We start from the raw sequence: 20,516 nt of genomic DNA, 5'->3' as shown, positions 1-20,516 counted from the left end.
CTCTGTCTCTCTGTCTCTCTCTCTGTCTCTCTCTCTGTCTCTCTCTCTCTGTCTCTCTCTGTCTCTGTCTCTGTCTCTCTCTCTCTCTCTCTCTCTCTCTCTCTCTCTCGGCAGCTCCCTCTAGAGGTCTGCTGGACTACAAAGTCTCAGTAGTGTGTGTGTGTATCTACAAGGTCTCAGTAGTGTGTGTGTATGTGTCTCAGTAGTATATGTGTGTGTGTGTGTGTGTGTGTGTATCTATCAGTCTGAATTTTTGTTTTTGGTTTGGTTTGCACCTGCTGGTGTTCAGGGGTTACTCTTAGCTCTGTGCTCAAAAATTACTCCTGGCAGGCTTGGGGGACCATATTCCATGATGTGGATCAAACCAGAGTCAGCCATGTGCAAGGCAAACGCCTTGTACTATCACTCTGGACCTTCCCAGTTTGTTTCAACATACCAGTCAGGGTACATGCTATTTTCCTATAGGAAAAGGGTCAGGATGGACATTCTGTGGGTGAGGCCAAGGGCTGATTTTAAATGTCCTTCAGCTCTGGGTTCTGAGTTATCTCCCTCCAAACTACTTCAGCTGCTAGTATCTCAGGACAGCCCTTCTCCCTCACTGTTGGCTTCTAGAAGGTGCCCAGGGGGTCCATGCACAGACCTATCTGGCTGACTTCGTCTGTCCCCTGGTTCCTCCCAGAGGGTTTCTCCCACAGCAGTGATGCTGTAACCGAGAAGGAGCTGCAGAGCATCTGGGAGAAGATCTATGCTGCAGACACCAACAGAGCGCAGAAGCAAGACATAGTTCTCAACAGACAGAACACGAAGGAACCAGAGGACTGCAGAGCCGTGAGTTCCCCTCATTTCTTCCTCTATCTATGCTTCCTCTCCAGTTCAGCTTCTTTTCAGGACTTAACTATTTTCTCCTCAAATCAGAATAAAGACAAGAAAAAAGAAAGAACATCTTCAGGGTAATATTTCGTGTTTTTGTTTTGGGGCCACACCTGTTAACGCTCAGGGGTTACTCCTGGTTCTTTACTCAGGGAAATTATATGTGGTGCCATGGATCAAACCTGGGTTAGGGACCAGAGCTATAGCAGAGTTGTAAGGCGTTTGCCTTGCATGCGGCCAACATAGCACAGACCCTGGGTCTAACCCCGGAATCCCATATGGTCCCCTGAGCCTGCCTGGAGTGACTTCTGAGCACAGAGCCAGGAGTAAACCCCTGAGCACTGCCAGGTGTTACCCCAAAACCAAAACCAAAACAAACAAAAAGCCCTGGGCCAGCCATGTGCAAAGAAGCACCCTACCAGCTGGGCTATAGCTCTGGCCCCTCCAGAGCCATCTTGAGGGATGGAAGGTCTATAATTAGGAAGTTTCTGTGGCTGGTCAGGTTGTGACTAGAACAGCCCTTTCCAGAGCTGAAGAGAGAGAAAATAGTGACTTCTTCAAGAGGCTCTGAAGTGCCTGCTCTTTCCTGCAGCCAACTTCCTGGGTCTCCCCCTGGCTGTCCAGAATCCATGTTCGAGCCTCTCAGTGAGTCTCCCTCTACCCCTCAGGTTCTTCACCTATGTCAACGAGAAGCTGCTCTCCAAGCCAACCTACAGAGCCTTCATCAATCTCCTTGACAACTACCATCCGAGGACAGGCCAGAGGGAAGATTTCAGCACCCAGCAGTTTGCTGAGCAGGATACCTTCCTTGAGGAGGTCATGAAGACGAATGTCATGAAGGAACTCTATGGGTTCCTCCATCGAAAGAGTGAGTGAGCCCTCTCCAGGCCCCACGGGAAGTGCTGACAACTCATGTCTGTGTCTGGGACACCTAGATGCTCAGGGGCTCCACACAGTGGGAGGTTCAGAAAGTAGGTGAGAAAGAGGCAGAAGCCAGTGTCCATCTGAGAAGAGTCAGGAAAGACATGGCCCCCTGAGGAGCTGAGCAGTTCAGTCTAGTTCGACTTACTCTCAGCTGCCTCATTTGCCTGACTTGCCATTTTGATCTTCAGGGTTCTCTGTGGTGTGGGAGTTACCATTTTTCCCCAGACACTCCTGAGTCAGAGTGGTTGAATCAGCACCACTTTTCCAGGCAGGAAGGGTCCCTGGTTGGACTCCTTCGGCCCTCACTTGAGGGGCAGGAAGGAGCCAGCTACTCCACATGCTGGGTGGGGAAGCAGTAACAAAAGGCAGCAGAAGTTGCGAGAGGGAAGTTCTTCCTGGTAGGGTTCTAGTTAGAGTGGCTCCAGTGAGATGCACACGAATCAGACCAAAAAAGGTTTGGGCTGCAGGACTTGTTGGCAAGGGCTGTGTTGGTTTGTGTCCTTGAATTCTTTCTTGAACTGAAGAAAGGCCTCTACCCTGGCTCTTTTCAGGGCAGGCCTGCTGGGCATGTGTCAGTCCCGCACTGCCCCCTGATGCTTTCTCATGTGCACAGGCATTCTGTTAGCCTGAAGGCCTGCAGCTTTTCCTGTGGGAGACAGAGGGTGGGTGGGGGCTAAGTGACAAGTTTCAAATCACCAGGAAAGGGGCTGGAGCGATAGTCCAGTGGGTAGGGCATTGTCTTGCATGCAGCCTGCCCAGGTTTGATCTCCAGCACTCTGTATGGTCTTCTGAGCCGTCAGGACTAATCTCTGAGCACAGAACCAGAAGTAACCCCTGTGTGGTGCTGAGTATGACCCTGAAACAAACAAAATCACTGGGTAAGGGGGCCTGAGAGATAGTAGAGTGGGCAGAGCATATGCCTTGCTTGGGGCTGACTGGATTCAACCTACAGCACTCCATATGGACCCCTGAGCACTGCCAGGAGTGATCCCTAAGTGCAGAGTCAGGAGTAAGTCCTGAGCACAGTTGGACGTGGCCCCTAAACAATAACAAAAATGATAAGAGAAGTTTCAATCAAAGTCAGGACTGGAACTCTGGGTCTCAAGCTGAGGGCAAGCTTTTCTTCACATTTTTCTCTGCCCGAGTTCCACACGTTCTAGCTCAGAGCTCATGACATCCAGGCAGCTGTCTCTGTCCAGCTCACAAGAGGCTTTTAGTCAAGAGTTGAGAGACGTGGCTTGTCTTTAAGCTCTGCATCTTGTTACTGGTATGACCTGAGGCTAGTTATCATTTTTATTGTTTCAGGGTGCCGGAGCAGGGGCTTGTCCTTGATTCCCAGGATCCGATCAGGTGCTATCTTATTATCTCCTAAGTCCTTTGTGTTACTCCCCACAGACTTCTACAATTCAAGAGAAGAGTTTGTCAAAGACTTGAAGAACATGTGGTTTGGGCTCTATTCAAGAGACCATGGAGTCAAGGACTCAAGTGGCTTTGAGCACGTTTTCTCAGGTGAGGTTCCTCTGTCGGGAAGAAAGAACTAGAGGGATGAAGAGAAGGGAACAGCTGGACCTGGCCATAGATGAAATAAGAAACCTCATTAGAGATTAGGGAGAGGGCTGGAGCAGCCACTTTTTGTGTCTTCTGGAGTATCTAAACAGGAGAAAGCTCAGATGCTGGGGTACCCAGGGCAAGGAAAATGATTTTAGAGACAAGGGCCTACCTCTGAATGGTGCTCTGCTTTCAGAGCATCATCAGTTATCTCCCAAAAGGACCATGGTCTTTTCCCCCTTGGTTTACCTAAAAATTTCCCACCAAGTCAGACTTATTTTTGGGAAAAAAAATAAAAAAGACTGACAGTTGGGGCTGGAGCATAGCAAAGCAGATAGGGCATTTGACAAATCCTGGTTTAGTCCCTGGCATCCATATAGTCCCCAATAACTTCTAGGAGTGATTTCTGAGCACAGAGCCAGGAGTAACCCCTGAGTGTCAGCAGGTTGTGGGCCAAAACCAAAATAAATAAATAAATAAATAAATAAATAAATAAATAAATAAAAGGCTGACAAGTATTCCCCGACCTTGGTTAGTGGGAGGAAAGAAACTCTCCTAAGGCCTCCAGTGAAAAAGCAAGCTTAAAAGGCTGGAGAGGAGCTGGAGAGAGCATGAAAGTAGGGCATTTGCCTTGCATGCAGAAGGATGGTGGTTCGAATCCCAGCATCCCATATTGTTCCCTGAGCCTACTAGGAGAGATTTCTGAGTGTAGAGCCAGGAGTAACCCCTGAGCAGTGCTGTTGAATATGACCAAAAACCAAAAAAAAAAAAAAAAAAGAGGCTGGAGAGATAGTGCAGTAGGTGGGGCATCTGCATTGCTTGTGGCTGACCCAGGTTTGATTGCCAGGACTTTCTATGGAAGCCAAGCCAAGCTCACTGAGCGTGATCTTTGAGTGCAGAACCATAAATAAGCTCTGAGCACAGCTGGATGTGGCACAAAACAAAACTAAAAAGCAGGGTTGAAGTGCATGGAAGGCATTCTAGGACGTCATGGGCAACATGGACATTCTAGGATCCAGAGACAGGAGAAGGGAATCAATTTTAGCATGGAAAGGAAATCCAGCTCCTCAGCCTGGATTTTTCCCTATAGGTGAAATCAAACATGGCAGAGTCACCGGCTTCCATAACTGGATTCGCCTCTACTTGCAAGAAAAAGACGGCCAGGTTCACCAATACAGGCACATCTATGACGGGCCAGTGAGTACTGAGTGTGACCCCCCCCCCCCCATAGCAGCTACTTTCCTGCTGTTCTGTTCTGCATTCCAGACACCAAAATTGCCTTTCACCCTGATGCTCAGGAGCAGCCAAGCAGGGAGTGACTATGACTTCTTGGGCTGAGTAGGTTCCACCAAGGGACCATCAAGGGATCTGACATTCTCTTGCAAACAGCGAAACTTCTAGAATTTCAGGTGTGCAGAAGCAAAGAGACCAGATATCTTAGCAGGGTGAACCATTTTCTCTGTCCATTTCAAACAAATCTGCAGGACAGGAGATATCAATTTAGCAGTAAAGCTTTTGCCTTGCATGTGCGAGAACCTGGGTCTGATGTTTAGCACAAAAAAATCAAGACAAAATAAAACAAACAAAAGCCCAATAAAATAAATAAAGAATTGAATCTAGCTTTCCCAGAAACTTCACCTAAATTCTGATTAGCCCTCAACAAATTCTAACTAATCCTTCCCATTCATTCCTCCTCAATCCACTCCAGCCTGGGGCACCTCATCACTCCTCACCTCTTTGCCACTTTTCTCTGCAGTGGAATTCCTACCCTGAAGTGTTGACAATGCATTTCAATTGGGAAGGCTACGATAAGGAAGAGTGCTCAGCTTTCATTGGCAGCAGCCCTGAGTTTGAGTTTGCCCTCTACACCCTGTGCTTCATTATCCAGCCAGACAGAAAGTAAGTATCAGGAATCCAGGGCCTGGGGAGTACCTGGAACCGTGGACAAGCCAGCCCAAACAGCCAGGAGATCTCGATTCTGCCTAATATTTTAATTTTTCTCTTTTTGTTTTTTAATTCACACTTGGCAGTGCTCAGGGGTTATTCTTGGCTCATCGCTCAGAAATTACTCTGGCAGGTTCTGGGGACCATGTGGGATGCTGGGAATAGAACTGGGGTCCATCCTGGGTTGGCTCTGTAAGGCAAATGCCCTAACACTGTGCTAATTCTGGCCCCCAATTGTGCCTCTTGAGGGAGATTCTTTCTCTCTAAGGGCTTAGAAAAATCACCTGTTAGATGGCAGCATTTTTAGTGGGAAACATGCAGTGACTCATTTCTGGTAGTCAAACTTCATTTCTGCAGCAAAACTAACTGGCTCCCTGCTCTCCCAAGTAGTGTTGGGCAGAACCACAATATGTGAAAGTTAAAGACGCTGTTGACCTTGGAGAAGCCCCAAGCCTCTCTCTTTGGCCCCTGCTTAGGGAAACCCTAGAGCTCCAGTGAGTACACTTTGCAAGCATGGGGCCTCATGTTTGAGGATGTTTGAGGATGGTGGATGCTAGAACTTCTGAGCAGATATTCCATAGCTAGAGGATCTAGAATCTGGGTTTTTCTTTATTTTATTTTATTTTGTGGGGAGAGAGTCTGTTTTGAGGCACAGCTGGCAATACTTAGGGGTGATTGACTCAGCACTCAGAAATTACTCCTAGCACGCTCAAAGTACCATATGGGTGCTGGGGATCAAACCTAGGTCAGCAAGGCACACACACTACTGTGCTATCTGGCCTCTATTTTTTATTTTGTATTTAACTTTGCTTGAAATGAGGACATTTTCAGTCATTTGGCTCTTTATAGAAATTTAATACAAATATGCATAGGTAAATGTACAAACAAATTTGTTATAAGGTAGTTCATATTTTGTTAACATAGCATCTGAATCATATATATATATATATATTTTTTTTTATTTAAACACCTTGATTACATACATGATTGTGTTTGGGTTTCAGTCATGTAAAGAACACCACCCATCACCAGTGCAACATTCCCATCACCCAATGTCCCAAATCTCCCTCCTCCCCACCCGACCCCCGCCTGTACTCTAAACAGGCTCTCCATTTCCCTCATACATTCTCATTATTAGGACAGTTCAAAATGTAGTTATTTCTCTAACTAAACTCATCACTCTTTGTGGTGAGCTTCCTGAGGTGAGCTGGAACTTCCAGCTCTTTTCTCTTTTGTGTCTGAAAATTATATATATATTTTTTGTTTGTTTGTTTTGTTTTTGGGCCACACCGGCAGCACTCAGGGGTTACTCGTGGCTATCTGCTCAGAAATAGCTCCTGGCAGGTACGGGGGACCATATGGGACACCGGGATTCGAACCAACCACCTTTGGTCCTGGATCGGCTGCTTGCAAGGCAAACGCCGCTGTGCTATCTCTCCGGGCCCTGAATCATATATTTTGGAATATAAAATATCCCTAATGCATTTCATTCCTCCCCTGACCTTACCTTTGGCTGCAAGTGAAGTTAGAAATAGTCATTTTTTTAGACTATTTGTGAGGATGTCTAAAATTGAAACAAAATTAGTATTTCTATGGCTTATTTATTAAAATTTTGTTTTTGATTTTGGGCAACATCCACCTATGTTTGGGGCTAACTCCTGGCTCTGTACTCAGGAAGGGATTATCTCTGGCAGTACTTGAGGGACCATATGTGGTAATGGGGATGGAACAGGGGTTGTCACATGCAAGGCAAGTATCTTATCCCTTGTGTCATTCTGGCCCCATACTTTTATTTTACAATATTTATTACTTCGATATTTAGCTGGTAAGATGGTTAAACTATGGAGCACTGATGTACAAAGTTAGTACTTCCTACCATCACCAAGTGGCCATGACCCTCCCAGAATCTGGGATTTTTTTTTTTTTTGAGGGGCTACTACTGGAATAGAGGTTAGTCCTAGACCTGCATGCAGGTATTACTTTGTTGATGCTTAGGCGACCATATGGGATACCAGGGATAAAATTCATGTAGGGCATGTGCAAGATTTTGGGTGTCATACCTAGTAGTGCTAACAGATCTCTCCTGGTAGTGATCAGGGAACCATTCGGAATGCCAAGGATCAAACCCAGATTGGCATGTCCAAGGCAAGTGCTTAATTCTCTATACTCTCTTTGACCTTGTATCTGGGATTTTAGAATCTCACTCTGATAAAGAGGAAATGTGTTTCTGAGGAAAATAGAAGATAGTTGTATGTCTGAAACTCGATCATGAACAACTTTTTTATTTTAATGTGTTCTTTCTTTATTTTTTAGAAAATCTTTACTTAAGCACCATAATTAAAGTATGATTGTAGTTGGGTTTCAGTCATAAACAGAACATTCCCCTGCACCAGTGCAACCTTCCCACCACCAATGCTCCCCACCCTTTTCCCCCACCCTTGCCTGTATTCGAGACAGGCATTCTACTTTTCTCACTCATTAACATTGTCATTAGTTGTTAGTGTAGTTATTTCCCTAATAGCATTCACCACTCTTTGTGAAGAGCTTCATATTGTGAGCGAGTTCTTCTGGCTCTTAATTCTATTGTTGCTTGGATTATTACAATAATGTCTTTAATTTTTTTAAAACCTATAGATGAGTGAGACCATTCTGTGTCTATCTCTCTCCCTCTGAGTTATTTCACTCAGCATAATAGCTTCCATGTATATCCATGTATAGGAAAATTTCATGACTTCTCTCCTGACGGCTGCATAATATTCCATTTTGTATATGTATCACAGTTTCTTTAGCCATTCATCTGTTGAAGGGCATCTTGGTTGTTTCCAGGGTCTGGCTATTGTATATAGTGCTGCAATGAATATAGGTATGAGGAAGAGATTTTTGAATTGTATCTTTGTGTTCCTAGGATATATCCTTAGGAGTGGTATAGTTGGATCATATGGGAGCTCAATTTCCAGTTTTTTGAGGAATCTCCATATTGTTTTTCTTTTTTTTTTTTTTTTTTTTTTGGTTTTTGGGCCATACCCGTTTGACACTCAGGGGTTACTCCTGGCTATGTGCTCAGAAATCTCCCCTGGCTTGGGGGGACCATATGGGACGCCAGGGGATCGAACCATGGTCCGTCCTACGCTAGCGCTTGTAAGGTAGACACCTTACCTCTAGCGCCACCTTCCTGGACCCTCCATATTGTTTTTCATAAAGGCTTTTCTAGATAGCATTCCCACCAGCAGAGAATCAGAGTTCATTTCTCTCCACATCCCTGCCAGCACTGATTGTTCTTGTTCTTTGTGATATGTGCCAGTCTCTGTAGTGTGAGATGGTACCTCATTGTTGTTTTGAGTTGCCTCTCCCAGATGATTAATGATGTGAAGCATTTTTTCATGTGTCTTTTGGCCATTTGTATTTCTTCTTTGAGAAATACATATTCATTTGTTCTCCTTATTTTTTGATGGGGTTAGACTTTTTATTCTTGTAAAGTTCTGTCAGTGCCTTGTATATTTTGGATATTAGCCCCTTGTCTGATGGGTATTGGGTTAATAGTTTCTCCTATTCAGTGGATTCTGAACAAGTTTGCAATTATGTATCTCAAAGTGATTCAGTTAAAGATTCATTAAGAAAAAGAAGATGGGGGAGTGGGAGATCGCACAGTAGGTAGGCACTTGCCTCACACACTGCCAATTAGGGTTTAATCCCAGACATCCCATGTGGTTCTGCAAGCACTGCCTGGAGTGATTCCAGAGTACAGAGCCAGGCTTAACCCTTGAGCATTACCAGTTGTGGCCCCTTCAAAAAATAAAACAAAACCATGGAAAATAGATGATTAGAATTTTGGGGGGATGTCAACGAGATAGTATATTGTCTATGCCTTGCTTTGCATGTACCTGACCTGAGCTCAATCCCTGGCAACACAAGACTCCCACCAGGAGTGCTCCCTGAGTGAAGAACCAGGAGTAAACTTTGAGCATTGCTGGGTTTGGCTCTCTGCCCCCACCCCACCTCCAAATGAAACCTAATAATGTTTTCAAAGGGCTCCTGCACACAGAGAATGGGAAGCAGGGCTGTGGCAGCTCTCTTGGAGTGCCATGGGTTCAAAGTGTGGAGCCATTATGCACGGCCTGGGCTGCCCCTTGCAGGACAGAGGTGGAGTGAAGTGGGGGATCCTAACAACTTGGCCATCTTTCTCCACAGGTGCAAGCTGAAGCTGGGTGGATATCCCTTGGCTATCCAGACCTACACCTGGCATAAGACCACCTATGGAAATGGCAAGAAGTACATCGCCGCAGCCTATGTGGTATCTTCCACCCACTAGCTTCCAGCTAGAAAGGAACAGGAGGGCAGAAGAACTGCAGTGTTATCTAAGTTCTCTGCTTGAGGATACTCCCTGATATGTGACTGCTAGGAGCCATCTTCCCTAGACTCCTCATAATGAACCCATAGGCTGAAGCTGGGTTCTGGATCTTACCCCTTCCCTGCCTATTTCAAAAGACTTAGAAAGGACATAGAAATCTCATTTGAATATCTCTTTAGTTACATTCCTTTAATAGGCATAACTGTGATTGAATATCTTCTCATGTAGTGGCTATTTCCCCCATCCTCGGTATCCATTTAGTATGTAATTTTGGTAGACAAATCTTTGTTTAGAGGCCATGTAAGAAAAAGGTTATGGGGATTGTTGGTCTTGATATCTTGACTCCCATATGCACCAATAATGCCAAATGGCATTGTTCCTTTTTGCATAGGCACATTAAAATGGGAAAAGATTACATATGCAAACAAGTTCTTATAATAGAGATAGGAACACAACATTTTATACTGCAGAGGGACCTTACACTGTGAACACCTGGCACAACTGACTTGGCTTAGACTTTGGCTGATCAGACATTGCCCATTCACCCCTGAACTATGGAACCATCTGTGAAAACAAACATGGTTTCCTACACCAGGAATAAGAACTCTAACAAAAGGGCCAGAGAAATAGCATGTATTGTGTATGTAAATATTTTGGGGGATTACTATGTTGCTCACCCTAATCTGATTAGGTGATTGTGCCCTACCCTAGGGTGTGACCTGGCATTCTGCCCCCACCCTAGGGTAGGACCTGATTCTGCTTCCACCATTGGTTGGTATCTGATCCCACCATTGGGTGGGACCTGACTCTGGACTATAAGAGCAAGGGTCTGTGGAAGGCGAGAGGCTTTTTGCTGGCTGGAACTGAATCGGAGTCTTTGGACTTCAGTTTTGTCCATCCGAATAAAGCAAATATTTCCACGAGCCTGATTGTCTGCGAGCTGTTTACCCGCCGTTTCACCTCAGAACCGTGGGCTAGACAGGGTGGCAGACACGTGCTCCGAGCTGGAAGAAAAGGGCCTCATTCTCCATCCCTCCATCAGTCAACCTCTTCAGGGGCTGTCCTGCTACATAATGACGCCCGGACAGGGACCTGAACCCTGGACCCTCAGAACTGTAAGTGAAATATTTCATTGGAAATTTCCTATGCTGACCATCAAATGGTTTCTGTGGTTAGTCATGTGGATTTTACCACCCTTAGTCTTACGCATTGGTGCTCTAGTATACAAGTGGATCATTCCATTTTGTTTAAAACTAATTGGTTTTGATCTAAGGACAATCACTGCAGTTGGATGGTTGTGGTCTATATTTCAAATGAAAAGTGTAGTGTCTCTAGCCATCATAGTTTGTGGAATTTCTGTGTTGACTAACGTTATTATTATGAGCATAGTTATTTGCTGTTATTTCTATTTAGGAAATAGAAAGTGTAGAAATGGTGAGGCTAAAACCAGTATAGATAATAAGGAAATTTATCTGACGAAAACTCAGACCAAGGTGCAGGCTGACGAATCCAGCCCCACCATCAACAATATAGAAATTTTTGCTGGAAGAAAAACAACTCAGAATGTTAAGCCTGATTCTAGTGAATTGCTTGACAGTAGTGACTCAGATAATGATCTACCTCCAGTGCTAACTCCACGAAGTATGCCTCCTTCTAGTCACAAAATTGAATCGCAGAGCAGAGCAGATTCAAAAAATGAACCACATGCTCAGTCTCAGAGCTCTATTCAGAGTAATTTTGCTAATCAGGCCTTATCCCCTATAGACGGGGTAAATGTTTCTAACTATGTACCCTATCAGATGGAAGAATTAGATCGGTTTAAAAGATCATGTAAAGAAAATGGGCCAAAATCGCCATACAGTGTGGAGTTATTAAGACTTTGGAGTCATAACTCATCTTGGACTTTGTATGATTTTAAAAGAATCGCTGAAATATGCCTGTCGTCTAAACAGCGAACTGAATGGGAAATGTACTATTCAGAAGGCGTAAAAGCTAAATTATATAGTCCGGATGGTATGAAAAAGCAAGTGGCAGGTGTTACTCTATCGTATGAATTATTGATGGCAGAAAATCAATTTGCAAATATTCAGACACAAGCAGCTTTACCTAAGGAAATCTTAAATTTAATCAGGGAGATTGCATTGTCAGCATGGGAAAAAATTGATTCTAACAGCATTGGTAGAGGAAACTTTTTAAAAATTACCCAAGGCCCTTATGAGTCATTTGCAGAGTTTGTAGGTAAGATTAAAGATGCTCTGAAGTTACAGGTGGAAGATGAGGAGATTAGAAACTTCCTAGTAAAATCTGTGGCCTATCATAATGCAAATTCAGCCTGTAGATTAGTATTGAATACATTAAATGAAAAGTCAGATCTGAATGATTACCTTTATGCCTGCCGGAATGTCTATGTGGAACCCCAACCCCCACCCCACTCAGACTCAGTACAAACCTTCCCAGTTACCAAGGGAACAATGTCTTACTCCCCTCGGGGACAGAACACTTTCCGGAAACCAGGTCTTTGCCCAAAATGCAAAAGGGGTCGCCACTGGGCGAAAGATTGCAGATCCAGAAACCTCATTAATAATAACCTAAGTAGAGGTTTCAACACAGTCCCCAGGAGGCAAATCGCCTGCTACCATTGTGGAAAACAGGGACATATCAAAAGAAATTGTCGTCTCCTTATAAATTCAGCTCCCCAAGAACACACATACAAGATGCAGGGAAACGCCCACAGGGCCTCCCCCCAGGCCCTTCCAAATCAGGGGCAAAGTTCACAGACAATAATCCTTCCAAGCCCAGCCCAAGAAAATTCATCACGATAAGGGAATTAATCCACTCTACTTCAGGGAGTGCCGGATTAGACATATTATGCCCAGAGGACATTACAATTTACCCAGGAGCATGCCCTTACATGTTAGAAACTGGCATTGTAGGCCCGCCACCCCCAGATACCATGGGTTTGATTCTTGGCAGAAGTTCCCTCAACATAAAGGGTATATCAGTAATCACTGGTGTCATTGACTCAGATTCCATGGGAGAAATCATTGTAGTTATTACTGTACCAGTTACATGGACCTTTAAAAAAGGAGAAGCGATTGCCCAGATAGTAATAGTGCCTTATGTCAAATTTGGGACTTCAGATAAGACTAGAATTGGAGGTTTTGGAAGCACAGATCCGGGTGCTGCTCAAAACCCAATCGTGGCTCTGGTTACTAAATGTAAAGATGAACACCCAATGATCAAACTTCACTTGGAAGGCAAACCCTTTGATGGAATGATAGATACGGGTGCTCAGGTTACCGTAATTTCTGATAAAGAATGGCCAGAAAATTGGCCTCTTCAGGAAATCCCGTATTCCCTAGAAGGAATAGGAGGCCTGAGTTCCTGTCTGTTGAGTACGAGGACTATACTATTTTACGGCCCAGAAAATCAAAAAGCAATAATCAGACCTCACGTGGGCCCATTTTCACCATCCCTGTGGGGCCGTGACCTACACAAACAGTGGAAAGCAGAATTCTACATCCCATTAGCTCCAGAAGAGTCCGAACCTTCTTTTGATTTAAAAACCCAAAATTTTTAGTGGGGGCCACTACCGTAAAAACACCAGCACCAATAAAAATAAAATGGAAATCTGATGAACCAATTTGGACAGGTCAGTGGCCCCTTAAAACTGATAAATTAAAGGTGCTGACAGAATTAGTGGAGGAACAGCTAAGTTTAGGACATATTGAACCATCTTTTTCTCAATGGAATTCACCTATATTCACTATAAAAAAGAAATCCGGTAAATGGAGACTTTTGATGGATCTTAGAGCTATAAATTTATCCATGATACCTATGGGCAAATTGCAGACTGGTTTACCATCACCTGTAGTTATTCCAAAGGAATGGCCACTAATTATAATTGATTTGAAAGACTGCTTCTACCATATTCCTATCCACCCAGATGATAAAAAACGTTTTGCATTCTCAGTTCCTTCTCTCAATAATACCCATCCCTGCAGACGTTTCCAATGGACTGTTCTCCCCCAAGGCATGCTGAATTCCCCAACCATGTGTCAGTTTTTTGTAGATAAGGTTTTGAGCCCTGCTCGTGAAAAATTTCCTCAAGCCATGATATTTCATTATACAGATGATATCTTGCTCACAATGAACAACGAAACAGATTTACAGGAATTATACTCTTATGTTACTGACTGTTTACAAACATCAGGACTGAAAATAGCTTTAGAAAAAATACAGATAATGCCACCGTATCAATATTTGGGTTTTATTTTGGACCGGACGTCTATACGTCCACAAAAATTTTCTATCAAAAAAGAAAACCTCAGAACGCTTAATGATTTTCAGAGACTTTTAGGTGACGTAAATTGGCTCCGCCCTGCACTAGGAATCCCAAATGCAGAGTTATCTAATCTGTTTAAAACGTTGGAGGGTGATCCTGCTTTAGATAGCCCGAGAAATTTAACAACAGCTGCAAAAAATGAATTGGACATCTTCTTGAGCAGATTACAAAAATCGTTTCTCTCAAGATTCATCCCAGGAGAAAAGGTATTACTGTTAATCTTCCCTACTATAGAAACCCCCACAGGGGCCTTGATGCAACAGTCAGGACCTTTGGAATGGGTGTATTTACATAACAAACAACCTCGCTCAGTTGTCCCCTACTTACAACTGATTTCAGAGATTATTATCAAGGCAAGACTCAGATCTATATCTTTACTAGGTTTTGATCCAGATATAATAGTTTTGCCAGTACCAAAAAAGGAAATTGAGTCAATATTGCCAATTAATGAATCTCTACAAAGGGCCCTCTCAGATTTCACAGGAGAAATATCCTCCCATTATCCAGCAGGAAAAATTTGGGACTTTTTAAAGAAAACTCAGTTTGTTATTTCTTCAATTGTTCGGGATTCCCCTATTCCCAATGCCAAGGTTTTTTACATTGATGGATCCCAAAATGGAAAAGGAGGAATAACTGGAGACAACATTAATATGACCATAGATACCAAATATAAATCTGCACAGAAAGTTGAATTAGCAACGTTAATTTACCTATTAGAAAATGTATCTGAAGCCATGAATATAGTTTCTGATTCTTTGTATGTGGTAAATTTATGTCATGTGATAGCCACTGCATCCCTTAATGCTAATAACCCGATCATACAGGACTTACTTAAACAATTACAGCAGCTTCTTCAAAAACGAACTGAGCCCATCTTCATCACACATATTAGAGCCCACTCAGGTCTTCCAGGACCTATGGCTCAAGGAAATAAAACTGCTGACTTGCTAGCAATGCCTATATTTAAATCACCTGTAGAGGAACATTCAGCCCTACACACAAATGCTCGCCGTTTACATGTGAATTACCAAATTCCATGGAGGCAAGCTAGAGAAATCGTAGAAAACTGCAACGTATGTGCACCGTTAACAAAAAAGACTCACATAGCAGGAGCAAACCCAAGAGGCTTACAGTCTAACGAACTTTGGCAAATGGATATAACTCAAACAGATCTATTTCCAAGGAAACCTTATCTTCATGTTGTGGTGGACACTTATTCTCGGTTTATGTGGGCAATTCCCATGTCTTCTCAAAAATCTAAGGCTGCTTGTAGTTTTCTTTTACAATGTTTCTCTGTGATGGGTATTCCATATTCTATAAAAACTGATAATGGGCCAGCCTATGTTAGCAAAACTTTTGAATTTTTTTGTAAGGAATGGCAGATAAGACATCTCAGAGGAATTCCTTACAATTGTAGGGGACAGGCCATTGTAGAAAGGACTCACAGAACCTTAAAAACTCAATTACAAAAAAATAGAAAAAGAGGTTTACCACCAACGGATTTGCTGTCTTTGACTCTTATCACACTAAATTACTTTAACTTACCCCAAGGGGAAAGCTACACTGCAGCGGAAAGACATTTTAAAGAAGATATTCAGAGACAAGAAACAACCCATAAACCTATTTGGATCAAGGAGGATGAAAAATGGATAGCTGGCTATCTTCTCCTAAGAGGAAGGGGTTATGCCTATGTTTCTATAAATGATGACCCTCCCAAGAAATTTTGGGTTCCATTACGTCTTGTTAGAAATCGGGCTAGCACAAATGATCAGGTTCAGACTACAAACTCCCCTTCAGAGAAAAAACAGAATACTTCAGACACTAACAGCAGTAATATTACTAAGGTCTCTGGGGCAGGGAACGATTTAGCTGTCACACACCATACAATGAGTGAGACTGATGGTAGTGATAAACCCTTACACTCCGAGATGCAAAAGGAAAGACAGGAACCTGTCTTAACTGGGCTCCAAAATATAGGAAACTCTTGCTACATGAACTCAATATTGCAATGCTTGTATAATATTTCAGACTTAACTCAGTATTTTTATAAAGATCATTATAAAAAGGATATTAACAAGAAAAATCCGATGGGGCATGAAGGTAAATTAGCCGAAGAATTTGGTCGGCTCATCAAAACCATGGGAAATGGATTTCATAGATATATTAACCCTGAAAGCTTCAAAGTAACAATTGGTTTACTTAATGACCAGTTTGCTGGACACAATCAGCAGGATCCTCACGAACTACTGATGTTCCTAATAGAGGGATTACATCAGGACTTGCTTACTGTAAATCTAATGACAGACAAAACTACACATCTCATGGGAAATGAAAATTATGAACAATTTAGTCCAGAACACCAAAAGGCTCATAAATCTATTATTTATGATCTCTTTCAAGGACAATTCAAATCTATACTCCAGTGTCTCACTTGCCACCAAAAGTCTGAGGTTTATGAGACATTTGTTCATTTGTCTTTGGCTGTTACATCTACAGATAAATGTACATTACAGGAATGCCTCTCTGAATTTTTTAAAGAAGAAGAATTAAGAAATGACAACAAAGTTCTGTGCAACAGTTGCAAAAATAGAAGGGATTTTTCAAAGAAAACGTACTTATGGAAACTGCCACCAGTACTTATAATACACTTGAAACGTTTTGCTTTTGATGGCAAACAAATAAAAAAATTGCATACTTACGTAGATTTTCCTTTAGAAGACCTCAATTTAGAGGAATTCACTTCAGAGAATAAAAGCAAGATTAAGAAATACAACTTATCATCGGTGTCAAACCATTATGGTAAAGTTCACTATGGACACTGTACTTCATACTGTAAAATTGCTGCAAAACAACACTGGATCAATTTTGATGACAAGAAGATCAAAAAAGTCCCTAATACATTGGTGAAATCCACAGCAGCATACATCCTGTTTTATACTTCTTAGAGATCTACAATGAACACCAGATAATCATTTTACTTCCTTATCAGTTGCTATTAATGCTCTAGGATTCTTTCCACAGGCATGATCAATGAATATAGATTGAAAATCATGAATCCCCAATGTGTTTCCTTGTAGGATGGATTTATGTCTTAATTTCATTATTGCTCTAGGTCTCAGTTAATCATGAAATTTTACAAATTAATTTAGTCAAGGTTCACCTGAAAGAGAAATTTCTCATCATATTAATGTTGTTTTTCTTTCTAGGTATACTCATTTAACGACTTTCACTCTTTTTATTTTAACATTATTGCTTTATTTCCCTCAATTTAGGTTTTAAGACGCTTACATAATGATAATTTTAGGTGGACTTTCTTCACAGTGCTTCTTGCCTATGATTGATTATCATAAAGTTACTGTTATACAATAACTTTGTATATATACTGATATACACGTATAGTAGAGTTGTCCATGTTTGTATTATGCATGAAATTCTCTTTCAGATCTGCTAGGCAAAACCATAAAAAAAAATTTTTTTTTGTGAATTTGAAATGATTTATCTAAACAATTGCCGGCTATTACATTTTAAGGAGCTTTTAATTGATTCAGCTGAATTCTCTTTTCTTTTGCTCTATTTTGGATCCTTTCCAACAAATATTTTTTAGTATGAGTGAGTGTTATGGCCATATTTTTTGTGAAGTCTGTGTATGTATGTCTTGTTTAGTGTCTGTCTGTTCTGCATATTTTGTATATAGTTTCCTTTTTCCTAACTTTATCTTCCCCAAATTAGTCTTCCTTATCCTTCCTTCTCTCTTCCTAGTCCTTAACATTTTAATTTTCAGGATTTCACATGTGCAACCCATCTCCTTCACCCACAACTACAAGCTTCCTGATCTCGGCGGGAAGAAGAAATCCATGACTGTTGGAGTTTTACACCATATATGCTGCAAACTTGTTGGAAATGAAGCCACCTGGGATTTGTGTCACAATGTAACACCAGAGAAAAGATCCATGGACAAGACCCACAGTCTCTGGATCCCAGTTAAACTGTGCTATCTGAATTTCTGGTTTTCCATCCACATACAAAATGCTATTGTTGACCGTTTCTACAATGGCTACCCCAAGATTGCACCGATCCCAAAGGAAATACAGAAGCCCAACCAACTTATGATGTAATGATGTAACGCTTGGGGATGCCCCAACACATGGATGACTGTACTGGCCTTCCTTCTTCATTCAGCTTGATGTTATCTCCTGTACAAGGCTTCAACCGGCTTTTCCAGACCCATCAAGTGTCTTCTGCCGGTCTTTTTGGAGTTCCAGACCCCTCATATTTACAGATTGGTATTGAACTCTGTAGAAATTACATCTATTGTTTTTCCTATAACTGTAATCCTTTGAAGTTATGTTTGGTACTACGCTTCTTTTGACTATCGTAATTAATGTTTTTCTATTTTAGTTTTTAATATTAGGAATCGATGTTGTATTACATTAAGGTTTTGCTTTCTTGACTTTAGGTTTGTGAGTTATATATTATTGTCTATAATTTCCCAAATGATATTTTTGTCTGTTCTCAGGGTTTTTTGCGTGGGCGCATCATAGGCAAAATACTAGGTTTATAGAAGGTTCCATCCATTTTGGATGGGCCCTCAAGTTGTTTATTTACACAGGGAGGGTCTCTGCCTTAAACATTTTGTTTTGGTTTGTGACTTAAGCTCCCATCTATAAATAGTCGACATCAATTTCAGACATCTTATGGACTTCAGACCGGATTAAGAACTTGGACTAAGTTCAGATACCTATTGATCATCATTGCAGTGGCTCCCCACTGTGCAGAGGGTGTATGTGCCACTTCTTCCGAAATAAAGGCCTAGTTCAATGCCCTCAAAGATGGGCTTTCTGGTCTACCTGAACTTGAATGAAAATGGAGCTGGAGAGATAGCATGGAGGCGAGGCGTTGGCCTTTCATGCAGAAGGTCATTGGTTCAAATGCCGGTATCTGCCAGGAGCGATTTCTGAACGTGGAGTCAGGAGTAACTCCTGAGCACTGCCAGGTGTGACCCAAAAACGACCACCACCACCACCTACAACAACAACAAATAAAGAAAAGGTGCTTCTTCTTGCCTGCTACACAACCTTTCTGGTGTCTCTTCGAAAGATCTATGTACGTCTTAGATTTATCTTCTCAGGAGCTTGTAGTTGATTCCTTGATACATGTTTCTGGTTTTAGACACCCTGTGCTTAGGTTAGAAGTTTTTCTTTACATTTTCCTGTGATGCGCTTATGCAAACAGCCGCTCTTTTATTATTGACTAATTTTTCTTTTAATAATTGTAGACAATATTGTTTGTTTACTAAAAACAAAAGGGGGAATTATTGTGTATGTAAATATTTTGGGGGATTACTATGTTGCTCACCCTAATCTGATTAGGTGATTGTGCCCTACCCTAGGGTGTGACCTGGCATTCTGCCCCCACCCTAGGGTAGGACCTGATTCTGCTTCCACCATTGGTTGGTATCTGATCCCACCATTGGGTGGGACCTGACTCTGGACTATAAGAGCAAGGGTCTGTGGAAGGCGAGAGGCTTTTTGCTGGCTGGAACTGAATCGGAGTCTTTGGACTTCAGTTTTGTCCATCCGAATAAAGCAAATATTTCCACGAGCCTGATTGTCTGCGAGCTGTTTACCCGCCGTTTCACCTCAGAACCGTGGGCTAGACAGGGTGGCAGACACGTGCTCCGAGCTGGAAGAAAAGGGCCTCATTCTCCATCCCTCCATCAGTCAACCTCTTCAGGGGCTGTCCTGCTACAGCATGGAGGTAAAGCATTTGCCTTGTATGTAGAAGGACGGTGGTTCGAATCCCAGCTTCCAGTATGGTCCCCGAGCCTGCCAGGAGAGATTTCTGAGCATAGAGCCAGGAGTAACCCCTGAGCACTGCTGGGTGTGACCCAAAAACCAAAAACCAAAAGCCAAAAAAAAAAAAAAAAAAGAACTCTAACAAGGAAGGCTCCACTAAAGCCATGGCACTGACTTATTTTAAAGATGGTACTTATGACACTCTGACAACCTAGCAGTAGTCTGCTTTTAGGGCAGAATTCTCTGCAATGCTACCTAGTGGTGAGACACAACCAGAAGACACTACACACCATCTGAGCAACATAGGACCTGTAGAGAAATCAGGATCTATAACTACAGAAACTTGACAGCAACAACTGTGATGGTGAAGAACTGTTACTGGGACCACAGAGTATGTCAAAGGGTTTGGACAACCTAGTAGGCCTGGAACCTGGAGTTGGTCTTATGCCACAGTGAGGTCTCCCTGTTTTTAGGCCAAAAGTTTCTCCTTCCAATCTCTCCCATATTTTGCTGTTCCTATGCAAACAACTCCCACACATACATCTTTCTTTTTCTAGTGCATCTACTATCTTAAAAAAAAAAAAGAGCGGGCTAAAGCTTCTGCTATTGTATTAACAGCTTTATTGGTGATAAAATAATTTTCACGAATATAACTGCTAATGAACTCTCCTTTTTTTTTTAATAGTTTTCTTTTTATTTAGATTTTCTATTTTGTATTTTTTGATAACTTTGCTGTCATCTT

The 20,516-nt window shown here is 42.3% G+C and overlaps 1 protein-coding gene across 1 annotated transcript; it reads left to right on the top strand.

Moving 5' to 3' along the window:
- The first annotated feature begins 1,332 nt into the window (after window positions 1-1,332).
- On the top strand, window positions 1,333-9,595 carry LOC126018849 (uridylate-specific endoribonuclease-like). Its single transcript, XM_049780942.1, has 6 exons — window positions 1,333-1,339; window positions 1,463-1,738; window positions 3,190-3,303; window positions 4,433-4,539; window positions 5,099-5,241; window positions 9,475-9,595. The coding sequence occupies exons 1-6, from the start codon at window positions 1,333-1,335 to the stop codon at window positions 9,593-9,595; spliced, it is 768 nt and encodes a 255-aa protein (XP_049636899.1).
- Window positions 9,596-20,516: the final 10,921 nt, after the last annotated feature.

The sequence above is a fragment of the Suncus etruscus genome, chromosome 9 (genome assembly GCF_024139225.1).
Source record: "Suncus etruscus isolate mSunEtr1 chromosome 9, mSunEtr1.pri.cur, whole genome shotgun sequence".
Taxonomy (NCBI): domain Eukaryota; kingdom Metazoa; phylum Chordata; class Mammalia; order Eulipotyphla; family Soricidae; genus Suncus; species Suncus etruscus.
This window is presented reverse-complemented; position numbering and strand designations above follow the sequence as displayed.